This window comes from Pseudophryne corroboree, chromosome 2 (genome assembly GCF_028390025.1).
Source record: "Pseudophryne corroboree isolate aPseCor3 chromosome 2, aPseCor3.hap2, whole genome shotgun sequence".
NCBI classification, from domain to species: Eukaryota; Metazoa; Chordata; class Amphibia; order Anura; family Myobatrachidae; genus Pseudophryne; species Pseudophryne corroboree.
The window spans coordinates 247,030,617-247,045,669 of NC_086445.1; the positions used below are offsets into that span (position 1 = coordinate 247,030,617).

Genomic DNA, 15,053 nt, shown 5'->3' on the forward strand with positions numbered 1-15,053 from the left:
TGTGTAAAGTGGAAAACGTGCATGTGCAGTACCACTTTTGACCAGGATCACAGGTTTAGAGCCAACACAGAATCAGGCCCTTTGTCCATAAATTGGCAGAAATATCATTGTCAGTCTCTCAGTATAGGAAATCACAAACATTTCTACTGCTCAAAACTTTATTTTAAAAATCTAAAGTGATTTACAAGACGTATTAGTAGCACAGCATCGAGTGTAGATTTATAGTGACGCTTTTCCTCTTGGTGTTGGATCCTGATATAGTGAAAGTCTTACAATACATACAAGTACAAAATGCACAAAATCATTTTGGTGATAGTTGTAGATATGTAATGCCTTGTATCCCGATCCCCCTCCTTCTCAGACCCTGCCCCTAAAGTCCCCTATTAGATTCTTGCCTGGGGCACAATGAGGGGCTGTGTCCAGATAGAGAGAAGGCCACATTGTGTCCAGCAGAGAGAGAAGCCATTCTCTCCGGGACAGGCAGAGGCGGGGGCAGCATTGCTTGGACACTTGTCAATGTTCTTGGGTTTGTTTGGATCCTTTCTAATGTTTGACCTTTCCCAGTTCTACGTCTGGAGGGGAAAATCACCCCTATCCGTCACTGAGCTTCTCTCTTATTTTAATTATTAACAACAGCAAGTAAAAAATGAAGAGTGAGTGGGGGCTGAATACGAGGAACCAATTTCCATAATTAGATTGTATCCCTGTATTGTTCAGGAGAGACGCTTAACATATCTGGAGGTAAAAATGGCACACTTGTTTTACTTTAGACATGAAATTGAGGAATTTACAATATACAGCTGTGATAACACAACGGACCTCATATACAAGTGCACTGTATATGTACAGAAATCACTTTGGTTTTGTACTATCCCATCTGGTGCATTTGTAGGTCCATACCTTCTCCCCACTGTCAGTAATGTCTCACTCCATCAGCTAGAAGTCTACAAATGGTTTGGAGAGGTAGAAAAAGTTGAAGAAGCGCAAACTGTAAAAGTGTAAACACAGATCACATTTTTGTGTTATTCTTTAATCGTTATTAATAATTATTTATTCCACCCAATTCTTCCTACCAGACAATGCAGACTTCTACTCAGCTGCTATACTACGCCACAGCTCATGCTCTTTGATGGAAATGTAGGCACTCCATCGCAAATCCAGTCATATGACATCACCATACGATACATTACCTCCCATATTTTGGAACCTTTTTTTGTGTCATATTGTATACCTATGCTGAGAGGTTAGAAATATGTTTTTTTGTTTGCCTATATTCAAAGTAAAAAGTAATGGTGGGCGACATATTATTTTATAGAGTCTTACAAGTTATTTTTAGTCCATAACAATCCAGATAAAATTACAGTAAATGCATTATGAAATCAGAGGCTTATGCAACCTAAACAGTATGGCAAGCTATTGCTGCCTTGTCAAGCTGGTAGACAACACCACACAATTAATGTACTACATAGACCAGGGATGTCCACAGCGTCGTTCACGATCTACCGGTTGATTGTGGTCACTGGGCAGGTAGATTGTGGTCAGCTGCTACCTGCCGTAGAAGGTAATGTGCAGCCGCCAATAAGAATCAGACTGATTCTTATTAACTTGCTTTCCTGAAGCTGCGACTGCTTCTGTTGGCTGACACGCGTGATAGCAATGGCCAATAAGAATCAGACTAATTCTCACTGGCTGAGGCTGTCGCATGTAACAGCCAGACTATATGCTGGCCCTGAGTGCTTGGCTCATGTGCTGTAACCCCTGTCTCTGTTCTCCTACATTGAGTCAATGCAGGAACAAGCACGATTTTGTGAAAGGTGTAGTACAGTGATGTCTAACCTTGACACCCCAGCTGTTGTTGAACTACACATCCCAGCATGCCCTGCATCAGTTTTAGCATGGCCAAATAGCAAAACTGATGCAGGGCATGCTGGGATGTGTAGTTCAACAACAGCTGGAGTGGCAAGGTTAGCCATCACTGGTATAGTACATAGGGGCAGGTTTAACAATGAGTGATATTCTTGTTATTACTCGTTCCGTATGTTAAAGGTTCTCCAGCCAATAAGCTGCTGTCGTGTGTTTGAAAAATTATAGGACCTGATTGGCTTGAGCGCCGTTATCAATTGTAATGAGTGATAACAAGGATATGACTTGTGAAATCTGCCCCATAGTGCTGTTATCGCTGACAGCATTTTTCTATGGGTGCACTGCTGCTGCTGAGATGCGGAACCTACATCACAGCGCACCACAGTCCTTCTCATTCGTCATTCATTCATTATAATATTTTTGGGGGGTTTGCACTGTAAATAAGCATTTCTAATAAATAGTCACTTAATAAGTGAAATAAAGCCTACAGTGCACTAACAAGGAATTATTATTATTATTACCAGTTATTTATATAGCGCACACATATTCCGCAGCGCTTTACAGATCATTTTTGGCCATTCACATCAGTCCCTGCCCCAGTGGAGCTTACAATCTATATTCCCTACCACATGTACACACAGACACATTCACGCTAGGGTTAATTTAGTTGGGAGCCAATTAACCTATCAGTATATTTTTGGATTGTGGGGGAAACTGGAGTACCCGGAGGAAACCCACGCAAGCATGGGGAGAATATACAAACTCCACACAGTTCAAGCCATGGATGTAGTTAATATCCTGGCGGTCTGGGTCCCGACAGTCAGAATGCTGACAGCAGCATCTCAACATATGAGCGACGTCTACTGTTTCTCCTCCTGGGCCGGCCGGTCGGCGGCCGACTGTACACACTGAGCGATATGACCGCTCATATCGCTCAGTGATGTCACGCCTCCACCAGTCGTGCATGCAGGTCCTGGGCAACAGTCCAGATCCTGCATAGATGCCCTACCGACAGAGTGATGATCGTGCCGACCCGCGGGGCCGCGCATCGGTCGTCGCTGGTGGAATACACACTTGCCGATAAAATGAGCTACGTCGCTCAGGGAGGGGGAAAATGAGCGCCGTCGCTCATTTTATCGGCAAGTGTGTATGGGCCTTTAGGAGTAGGGTTAAGATACTCAGCGGGAACTGTTGGTGTCCTGAACGCCGCGATCCCGACTGTTGTGATTCTGATACCATCTACACTAACAGATGCTGACAATTGGCTCTAGCATGTAGAAAACAAACTTATACTGTACATTTGGTATGTACTGAAATGTATAAAATCTTGAAAAAAACCAGCAACAAAATGGAATGGAATTTAGAGGCAGTTGGCAAGGACTGGCATGTTGTAATATGTGGCAAGTTTGATGCCAATATAGAGTTGGACTGACTGTGGGAGGATTCTCTGCCTGTCTGTATATTCCAGGACAATGGGACAGATGTATTAAGCCTGGAGAAGTGATCATGAAGTGATAAGTGAAATATAATAACGTACCAACCATTCATCTACTGTCATTTTTCAAACCCATAATGATTGTCTGCTGCGTTATCACCTTCCACTTATCACTTCTTGATCACTTCTCCAGGCTTAATACATCTGCCCCAATGTGTAGAGACACCCGGATCTCTGCACTCAGTCAGCATCACTGGCTGATTGTCACATCAGCAATGCCAATTGTGTGTGTGGGTGCAGAGAGCCAGGTCTTCTGGTGCCATCATTACTGCTTCCTATTAGCCAGTAATGCTGGTAGATATGAGCAGCAGCTGCATAAGTTGTTCTGCAGCTATATTCTGTTACTGTGGTTTGGATACAGAAATTGTAAGTGTGCTTTGTATCTGGGGATATACTGTATAGGGCCTTTTACAGCCTCAGTTGCAAAATCGCAAATTTGATGATCATCGGCAGACTGCACATGCGCTGTAAACACATTGCATGTGCGCGAAGACTAAATAGCGTTAGAAAAAACAGACAAATGATGGCCGTTTTCATGGCGTGAATCTGACGTTCGTTGCAATGGATTGTGACTAAAAACATGGCGCCAGTGCGACTGCATTCTCCTTATTCTGAGTAGCCCTGGGTCAGCTGCAACTGTCGATGGTACTCTATTTCTGCATATGCATTTTCATTTTGCAAATGCATACGCAATTTTGCAATTTGGTGGGCGTCTTTTACTTCTCTGGGCGTCTCTTCACATGCAGAAGCAGGACTGACACAATCACAATTTCTGTCTCAATAGTGATCCAAGCTGAATGAGGTCCATAGTACATTAACCAGCTACATAACACTGTGTTTTGTACCTTGTATCTGGGTGTATACAGATGTATCCTCATATATCTAGCCTCAATATGCCACGCAGCGGGAGATGCCTGATGTGAGTAAGCTGACAGGTTCCGTGCAACTCCGTTAGCATTGGGTGCCTGTTTTGCATTGCTATGTGAATAAGACACACAAGCAGAATCTGCATATAAAATTGTATGTTACAGTTTTTTCTAGCAAAACACTGTAATGTACCATTTCATATGCAGATACAACCGCAGTCGTGCATAGAATATAGGCATGCCGCATATAAATTTATCAGCAAAAGTTGCTTGTGCATCCTCTTCACATCATTCTATGAATAAGATGCTCGGCATTACAGAGTTACACCATGGCATGGTGTGACTAGAAGAGCTGTTTAATGTGCAGAGATGCTTGATGTAAGTGGACACATCTGTATAGTACACTATCCAGCTACACAACACTGTGTTGTGTGCCTTGTATCTGGGTGCATATTGTACATTATCCAGCTGACAGCATACTTCCAACTGTCCCGATTCCTGCGGGACAGTCCCACTATTTGTACACTGTCTCGCCCGCAGGCCACAGTGTCTGGTGGGGGGGGGGAGCAAGTTGAGAGATTCTGCGATCATCGATGCTCTGCTTCACAATGCAGCTGGTGATCACTGAATGGATGCCGTGCGCATAATGACAGCATCAAACAGTGTGGGGAGGTGAGCCGGGGGCTGCCCAGCAGCTCGGGGAGCACTGGGCATGCCCTCAACATAATGAATGCGAGGGTTATGTGGCGAAACTGTGCCTCTTTCCTCGAGGCCCCGCCCCTTCTCCCAAGGCCCTGCTCCTTTTTAGGCCAAAGGTTCACCTCATGCACACCATGTCCCACATCCGAATCTTACCAAGTTGGGCGGTATGTAACTGTGTTATGTGCTTTTAATATTTCTATAAACTTTCAGAATTTTGGGGGGATTATTTGGCGATGCTTAGTTCATTATCCAGCTACACCCTTTAATTATATTAAAATTGATGTTTTTTTTAGTTTACCTTCACTGCCTCATAGCCCTAAAAACCATTGCATTATGTACTATGGTAGATTGTGAAACATGTTTGCCCTTTAGAGTAGATCACCAAGTCCAAAAGTCTGGACATCCCTGATGTAGACGTTTTGAGTGTAGCATATTCATTCTGTGACATAAAATATACAGTATAAAGAAGGAAATTTACATTAGTCAGGAAGACTATATAACGCTATATCCCATCACTGATACAAGTTAAGGCTGATTGGTAAGTTTTTTTAGCTTTCCTAATTTGCCTCTTGGTTGGAGTGATGGCCGGAGTGTCATGTTTTACACGTGTACCCAGCCTTAAATGACCAGTTGTTGCACAGGTGTAGTAAGGTTTGCTGCAGGTGACATTATCATAAATAAAGGCCAATTTTCAGGAACTTTCACCTAAGTATCTTTTCTTCTTACCTAGTTCTGAACTGGGCAGCTTCTAATAGAAATTTTCTTTTCTTTTCGCTGTTATTCAAATACAGGTTGAATATCCCATATCCAAATATTCGAAATATGGAATATTCCAAAATACGGAATTTTTTGAGTGAGACTGAGATAGTGAAACCTTTGTTTTCTGATGGCTCAATGTACACACACTTTGTTTAATACACAAAATTGTTAAAAATATTGTATTAAATGACCTTCAGGCTGTGTGTATAATGTGTATATAAAACATAAATGAATTGTGTGTATGTACACAAACTTTATTTAATGCACAGTTATTAAAAATATTGGCTAAAATGACCTTCAGGCTGTGTGTATAAGGTGTATATGAAACATAAATGCATTCTGTGCTTAGACTTAGGTCCCATCACCATGATATCTCATTATGGTATGCAATTATTCCAAAGTAAGGAAAAATCCGATATCCAAAATACTTCTGGTCCCAAGCATTTTGGATAAGGGATACTCAACCTGTATATATATTTTGAGATCTGACAGAGATTTGCCTGCTCAGAGTTGATCGTAGGCACGCAAACATGTGTAAGTTAATTTCTGCGTTTGCGCTGTATGGTAAAAATCGATATTTGTATAGTAGACATGGCAGTGTGGGTATTTCATGCCTAACATATGGTCTCCTACATGTATTTGTTCATGTTGTTATTTGGGCTTTCAGAATGATATGGATAATAGCCTTACTACTGTATATATATTATTCTCTTGCAGTGTGTACGGGGACAGTGAATGGTCTCAGTGTAACTGGTGAGGCTGAATACCAGCATCAGACCTTGAAGAACATGTATAACAACTGTCATATCGTGATGGGCAATCTGGAGATTGTGCTTGTTGAGAATAATAAAGACTTGTCTTTCCTAAAGGTAAGATACGCCACAAACAGAGGCTGTCTGATCATCACGGCAGACATCCTGTGCTGATGTGTCTTCCCTCCTCTATTCTTATACAGTGCGTAGCCGGTGTTAAGCACACATGCTGAAACAACACACAGCTTGTGCTATACACAGAGCCCCAACGTTACTGACGTCTGTTGTTTTATTTGTGAGCAAATTGTGTGGTGAAATGTTAGTGAGTGCAGTGAGTTAGTGCTCCTGCAATAGGAATGTGGCTCCAGCCTGTCCTGTATAACTAGCCCTCATGCTAGAATATTGCACAACTGGTTTCTCCTCCCTGTTCCGCCCTAAAATCTTTAGCAGGTAAAGTCCCAACTACTGTCTATTCAAGAATGAAACTATCCACGTACATGTACTGTATGTAGGATTCCCTCTTTTTAGTGCAAACACTATCTGGTATCAAAGTATAAGAAACCCATGACCTTACCAGTCATCATCGAAACATAATAACCTTCAGCAGCACAGTCCACATTACATTATATCCAAAGCTTTAATCATTTCACAGAAACACAGCTTCAAACACAATGTAGCCATCCCTGTGTTCTGTACAGTGCAATGCTAACAGAAAGCTTTCATACACTACACATGATTTTCCTCAATAACTGCTGGCCTGTGCTGCATGGAATGACCTCTAGGTAACTTTACTGATGCTCGTCACCAAAGGGACTTCCTTATACTGCCACCACTGTGCTGATGAAGTTTATGTTCCTATTGATGATTCAAGTCCTACTACTGTCAGGGATATAGGTTGCCTGCTGTTCAGAGTGAACATTGTCAGTCCTGTTCTGAACATGAGAAGTGTATTTCAGGAGTTTTAATAGCTCTTGTCCTATCAGCAACTAATATCCTAATGCCATGCTTTGCATTGCTTGTTTGCATAAATGACTGGTATGGAATGTAATTTAATATCACTGAAACTAGTGTCATTAGGGAGTCTAGTTGCAGGCTTTATATCCAGCCAGAGTACAAAGCTGCAGTATCTGATATGTATTAAGCAGATCACACTTATCATTACATTTCAAAACTGTTTTTATTTTGGTTAGTGTTATATGGCAGTTTTCTTTCCAGCAAGCACAGCGCGGCCTTAATCAGCGCTACATATCTGCCATAGTGACAGTGTAGCGTTAATGGGGAATGCTCCACCTCTGTCACATGTGAGTGATACAGCTATGAAACCTCTGCATGCAGCATCATTATAGCTAAAGGGCTACCATGTGAGTATAGTAGGGCAGACAGTAGACAGATTTATATGGTAACAGTTCAGTCCAGATCATCCATTAGGCAATCTAGACTTCTGTCTAGGGCCCAATGGACCCTGAGTGGCCGCAGAATGTTACCTAGGGACAATGAGATCTTAATCTGTCTTTGGTCCATTCTCCATATGTGAACCCTATAAAACTGATCTGTGGTAAGTCAGTAACCTTCAGCAGTGCTTTACATACTGAGAAATACCATACTGTATTTAAAAAAGCCAGCATACAGTGCTGTACAACTGAATTAGCAATGTAATAGGACAAGACTGGATATTAATACATTGACAAAGAAGTAAGTTGCCCCCAAGTTTGCAATCTATAAGACAGCGGCCCTCATTCCGAGTTGATCGCTCGCTAGCTACTTTTAGCAACCGTGCAAACGCATTGTCGCCGCCCATGGGGGAGTGTATTTTAGCTTTGCAAGTGTGCGATCGCATGTGCAGCCGAGCGGTACAAAAACATTTTGTGCAAAACAAGACCAGCCCTGTAGTTACTTATCCTGTGCGATGATTCTAGCGTTGGAGGTCCCGGAATTGACGTCAGATACCCGCCCTGCAAACGCCTGGTCATGCCTGCATTTTCCCTACCACTCCCAGAAAATGGTCAGTTGACACCCATAAACGCCTGTCAATCTACTTGCGATCGGCTGTGCGAATGGATTCGTCGCTAGAAGCATTGCACAGCAACGATGCTGTATGTACCCGTGCGACGCGCGTGCGCATTGCAGTGTATACGCATGCACAGTTTTGGCATTTTTTTTTATCTGATCGCTGCACTGCGAAAATTGGCAGTGTGCGATCAACTCGGAATGACTCTCAGTGTTACACATTAGACCAGACAGGTAGCAAAGGGAAAGTAATTTGTTATGATAGAAGGAAAATACATATAAGATTAAGTGAATTCTGTAAAGAGGTGATAATTGGGTACAATAGCCTATGTATGTAAAGACAGTGGTTCGGAAAAAGGATAAGCATGACTGAAGAGTATATTTTGGAGATTGATTTAGCAAAATACAGGTTAAATACAGGTTTGGTGGCTTCATTCTTTAAAATTTAGGCAACTAATGCAGGGAAAGACACAATGGAGTGGATGCTAATATTGGTCAAGCTATGTTCACCAGATGTACCAAAAATTGTTTTAATTGATAAATATACAGCAATGAGTTACCTTTGCTCTTAGCAGGATGCAGCACATACCCAATCATTGAGGAAGCTTAAAAGCAAAGCTGAACGAGGTGCTTTTCCTGGGAAAGTGACCCCAGTTTAGCCATACACTCCAAACTTGTGACAGCTTGTAACATGACAGTTAGGAGCTGATTGGCTCGTACTTCTCTCCATTTTATCTCTGTCAAAAGCTTAGTAGATTTCCCCCTTAACATTAAACCTCCTGTGTCTGCACCACTCCTCTGCCACTTGTGGCTATATGCCAGTGTGATATCATTCAAGTGGGTGGTTTCTATAGTTTTGGTTTCCTGCATGGATTTTTTTTTTAATGTACATAAGGACACATAATTAGATCAGTTAACTACAGTACAGTATGTACAGTTTTGCCATTTTCCAAATTATGTATAAAAATGGATGAAGGAATACTGCTGTGAAACACTGGTACTACCCAATATGAGACAGTCCCTTCTGCTACTTGCTAATGTATTTAATTAACAGACTAGTGTTGTCAGTGTTCCAGGTTGACAGCTCCTGGCTGTCTCCATTAGACTAGCTTCGGCGCAGGCTGGCTCCAGAGCCAAGACAAACTCTCAGCTCCAGGAACCCCACATTGACCCAACTGTTACATTTTATACACCCCAGAGCTGGTATAAATGTAACTGGGTTATTATTCCGTAATTGTGCAGTATTTCATGAGATTGGTAATGTTAATTGGTGAGAAATATTAGTCTGATTGTACCTTTCACAATTTTAAGCTTGCAAATTAAAGTAGCAAATACAGAAGCCCTGCGCTCCGAAGCCCAGCTCCATTCTGATATGGTTTTTTTTGTCCCAGGAACATATAGTACAGTGGCTCCAAATTCTGTACTCAAGGCACCCTGTCTAGGTTGTAAGGATATTCATGGCTGAGCACAGATGGTTATATCAAATAAACTGAGGTACTAATTAGGTAACCTGTGCAGAATCATGGTTATCCTTAAAACCTGCACCGTTAGGTTTCCTTGAGGACAGAATTTGGGAACCTCTAAAATAGTAGTTAAAAACAAATTGGACAGTTTCAATCTGGCTCCAGAAATATCCCTCCTGTATTGTGTACGGAACCTCCTGTATTGTGTACGGACCCAGGGACTAATTCATTCAGGGTTGATCGCAAAAGCAAATCTTTCTCTAATGGGCAAAACCATGTGCACTGCAGGTGGGGCAGATATAACATGTGCAGAGAGAGTTAGATTTGGGTGTGGTGTGTTCAAAGTGAAATCTAAATTGCAGTAAAAATAAAGCAGCCAGTATTTACCCTGCACAGAAACAAAAAAAACCACCCAAGTCTAACTCTCTCTGCACATGTTACATTTGCCCCACCTGCAGTGCACATGGGCCCTCATTCCGAGTTGTTCGCTCGGTATTTTTCATCGCATCGCAGTGAAAATCCGCTTAGTACGCATGCGCAATGTTCGCACTGCGACTGCGCCAAGTAACTTTACTATGAAGAAAGTATTTTTACTCACGGCTTTTTCTTCGCTCCGGCGATCGTAATGTGATTGACAGGAAATGGGTGTTACTGGGCGGATACACGGCGTTTCAGGGGCGTGTGGCTGAAAACGCTACCGTTTCCGGAAAAAACGCAGGAGTGGCCGGGGAAACGGTGGGAGTGCCTGGGCGAACGCTGGGTGTGTTTGTGACGTCAACCAGGAACGACAAGCACTGAAATGATCGCACAGGCAGAGTAAGTCTGGAGCTACTCTGAAACTGCTAACTCGTTTGTAATCGCAATATTGCGCGTACGTCGGTCGCAATTTTAAGAAGCTAAGATTCACTCCCAGTAGGCGGCGGCTTAGCGTGTGTAACTCTGCTACATTCGCCTTGCGAGCGAACAACTCGGAATGAGGGCCATGGTTTTGCCCATTAGAGAAAGATTTTGCAACCAGCCCTGAATTAGGCCCCTAGTGCCTTTTTTTGCTATGTACATCTAATGAGCATTTAGGTTGCATACATGCATTAACTTATGTGGACAGTACAAAACAACTGACCTTGTTCAATCTAAATCTCCTTGTAAGCTGTGTTTCCGTGGCTATTGCAGTAAGAAAGTTCAGTTATTGATCACTGCTGGATGTAATTTGTATTTCACTGGTTTATTTTCAGTCCATACGAGAAGTCACTGGATACGTGCTGATCGCTTTGAATATTTTTACATATCTGCCACTTGATAACCTGCGTGTTATTCGAGGACAAAGTCTTTATGAAGACAAATACTCTCTTTACATGACTCTAAATAACCAGGTTAATGGGACACAAGGCATCCAGAAGCTGAGCTTCCACCAGCTGACAGGTATGAGAAAATGACTAGTATATATCTAGCACAGGTCTGGATTAGGGTGAAGCCTGTACAGAGGTGTGACTGAGCTGCATGCCACCAACCTGGCTCTACCAAATCTCTGCTTCATTACAACTGAATAATAATAATCTGCGGCAGCTCCTACCTGACAGTGGTAGGGGGGCGGATACTACCCGTCCCTGCCCGGAGAGGGATGAGGAGAGGAGACAGTCAGCCTGTTAGTCGGGTCCTGGCATAATGGATCCGGCAGGTGCCAGGACCAGGGCATGAGCACCAGCGGCGGACAGGCTGCACATATACAATCCCCTGACTTCTATGGACTGCATCAGTTGCAGCCCATAGAAGCCAGCTAAGGCTGATGAGGCAGCCTATGGCAATAGGAAGCCAGCACTTTGCTAATCGCAGCCTGGTCTGGCAGTCCCAGGGACTGTCTTGTGTGTCTGTGACTGACAGGTAGGGCTTCAAATAGGAAGTCACAGTGAAGCCAGTGCAGTCACGTACTGCATCTGGCTTCACTGACACTGAGCTGAGTGGTGGATTTTACCTGGCGGGGCTGCAATAATAATAATTGGCATATTATACAAATGTGAATTATGCGAGTATGAGCTAAATTACATCCAGGTGTGCATGTTATGTACACATGATTCATTTTGGGATGGAATCATAAGAGCTGGATGGTGGTAGTGATCGGTGGTAGCGTTTTTTTGGGACGGGGGTTCGTTTTGCCGCTTGCCTGTTTCCCATTGGCAACATTGTTGCTACTGTTAAGTATTGTCACTATTAGTGATTAAGGCATTTCTTAGCTGGAGCATCAGTGCACCTTACAAGGTGTAGCCTAAAAAATACACACAACAGAATTACAGGACATAAATACAATACACAACAGTTAACTGTAGTGTAAGTATAAAGTTGAGATGAAAACAGTACAGTAAGGGCGATCTGGCGGGCGTTAGAACCCTGCATCGCAAGTGCGAATGTATGAGATTTCAACCAAATCGCATGGCAGACAGAATAATTCAGCAGACAGGTAGGACAGACATGAGCTTAATGGTTGTGCAGAATGAGATGAAAGGATGTAGCTTGATCTAAATGCATACAGACCTAGTTTAGTGTAAGATATACAGGCATGCATGAGGAAGAGGAAGAATGGACAGATGTAAGACATAAGAAAGAGGACACTGTCCATGAGAGCTTTCTAAATGGAGGGCCATAAAGCAACAGCATCTTTTTGGCAGATACAGTAACTTTTTTTATGGTCTGTACTGATTTTTGACTCTCCAAACTTCTATTGAAAGTATAGGAAAAGGGGTGTGGCCATGCCCCCTTTAACTGACCACGCCCCTTTTCAATTTTGTACCGATGTTTATGTGTAAAATGTTGGAGGGTATGCAACAGTACTGTAGCCAGTGGTGTGATAGGCCGAGGGATATAGAGCGATCATCCATGATGTAGTAATACAATAGTATGGAAGAAATAGAAGTCTGTAATTGCAGTAAGACAGTGTACGAGATAATGAAAAATGCAATGTACAATAAGAGCAGGAAAAAAATTGTAGGTCCTGAATTGAAAAAAGAATAACAGTAAGAAAACAAAAATAGGTACATTGGTAAAAGCAAGAAACCCAAGGTGAGATACAATGGTAACATCTTCATAAATTAGGAGTCCATAAGTAGATGGTGCTGAGGTAGTGGAGGGGTAATAAGTAATGCAGATGTTCAAAGGCCCATTTAGTGAGAAGGTTCAAATGGTTTTGCTGCCATAACATTGTAGTGGTTCTAATGACTCATAGGCCTAAAAGCAGCAGGAAAAAAAGATCCAGAGTCAGGTACCAGATCCCTCAGAGGAGGCAGGCTCAGTAGTACGTAATGTTACATGAGCCCAGAACATTGGCACAACCAACTGCACACTGAAGACTGTGATGACAGGGGCACATACTCGCAGCTCGCAGCAGGCAAGCTGAAGTTGCCATACTGCAACTATTCCCAGACGGTGAGCGAATCCGCAACTCCAGGAAGAAAGTCCCTTTTTTCTTCCACTGGAGGCATTTTGGACCTGCCAAAGTGACTGTAATACCAAAACCCATAGGGCCTGATTCTGAGTCGGATGCAGCAGCGTTGTCAGAAGCAGTGGAGCAATGTTTTTTTTCACAAACGTTTCCCATTTGTATAGAGTCACGGAACAAATTTAGACACATTGTAGCATGTTGTGCCTTATGGGAATGTCACAGGCGCATCACTGATAGTGGTTACGTACAGAGATGCAGGTTTGGTCACATCGGGGGTCCAAGAAGATGCTGACAACTGGTATCCTCGTACATTTGGATGCAAGGATATGATCCAGAGAAGTACTTTGTAGTGACATTAGCATTAAGTCACAAACGCAACAAAAGACGCAAAAACAGATGTGAATCAGGCCTATAATGTTAGTAGTAGTCAGTAGTATACTATAACTGGACGGGATCCCGGCGGTCGAAATACCGACGCCGGAAGCCCGACCGCCACAATCCCGACCGCCACAATCCCGACATATTCTCCCTCCGTGGGTGTCCACGACACCCATAGAGGGAGAATATAATAGTGTGCCTAGCGTAGCGAGGCACCGTGCCCGCAGCGTGGCGAGCGAAGCGAGCCCGCAAGGGGCTGCGTTCCGCTCGCCACCCCTGTTGGGATTGTGTGGTCGGGATTCCGGTGTCGGTATTTCGACCGCTGGGATCCCGTCCAGCGGGATTACGTACTGATCCCCTATAACTTAGAGGTTCTCAAATGCGGTCCTCAAGTCACCCCAACGGTCCAGGTTTTAAGTATATCCATGGCTCAGCAAAGATGGTAAAATCAAATTGACTGGGGTGGTAATTGTCACGTCTAGCAAGGTTTGAGGATCCGGCAGCCGAGACTCGCCCAAGGAGGGATTAGACTGGGGATGAACAAGACGAGGGGGTTGGATATATTTCCTTCTTATGGAGCAAGGGGTAATGAGGGACGTAGGCGAGGCTCAAAGTCTGTGTGTTGTAGTTCTTGTGGACAGGGCTGAGGTAGAGAACTGTGGCTGGTGAACGATGACTTAGGAACGTAGTTGTAGACAAAGAACTGCGGGTTGTGGCTTGAAAGACGAAGTTGTAAATAATGAACTGCGGAACTGTGAATGATGGTTAAAGATGTGGCTGAAGACAAAGAACCGTGGACTGTGATTTGTAAGACGAGACTGTAGATAAGGAGCTGAGAACTGTGGACGGTGGTTCAAGGACGTGACTGGAGACTGAGAACTGTAGACTGTGGCTTGAAAGACGAGGCTGGAGATAACGAGCTGAGGACTGTGAACGGTGGTTCGAGGACTTGGCTGGAGACAAGGATCTGCGGACTGTGGCTCGAAGGACGAGGCAGGAGACCCGGGGTCGTCCGTGCCAAGAGGGTCTTACTGGACCAGGTTTTCCAGCAGCGTCTCCACAGGCAGCGGCAGGCTAGGAACGGCAGGACTGCAGCAGCAACTGAGAACCGGCTAAGCACGGTTAGAAGTAACCAGAATACAGCAGGAATCCTGGGAGCACAGGCTAAAGCACCTACAACAGTGTTGTAACTTGAAGCACTGGCGTCCCTGTCCTAAACCAGCCCCCTTTTATAGGAAGAAGTCTCCCTGGATTGGCTGGAAGAACCAGGAAACAAGAACTATACCAGAAACTTGGTCTCCAACATGGCGGCGCCCAGTAATGCAGACCTTTTTCATA

At 43.6% G+C, this 15,053-nt stretch overlaps 1 protein-coding gene across 1 annotated transcript in view; it reads left to right on the forward strand.

Annotated features, from left to right (window-relative positions):
• The window catches only part of ERBB3 (erb-b2 receptor tyrosine kinase 3), a 111,977-nt gene that overhangs the window by 41,602 nt on the left and 55,322 nt on the right, over positions 1–15,053 (forward strand). The window contains exons 2-3 of the mRNA XM_063952626.1: positions 6,403–6,554; positions 11,140–11,326. Of these exons, the coding sequence (XP_063808696.1) occupies positions 6,403–6,554; positions 11,140–11,326 (339 nt within the window). The remainder of the gene's footprint in view (positions 1–6,402; positions 6,555–11,139; positions 11,327–15,053) is intronic.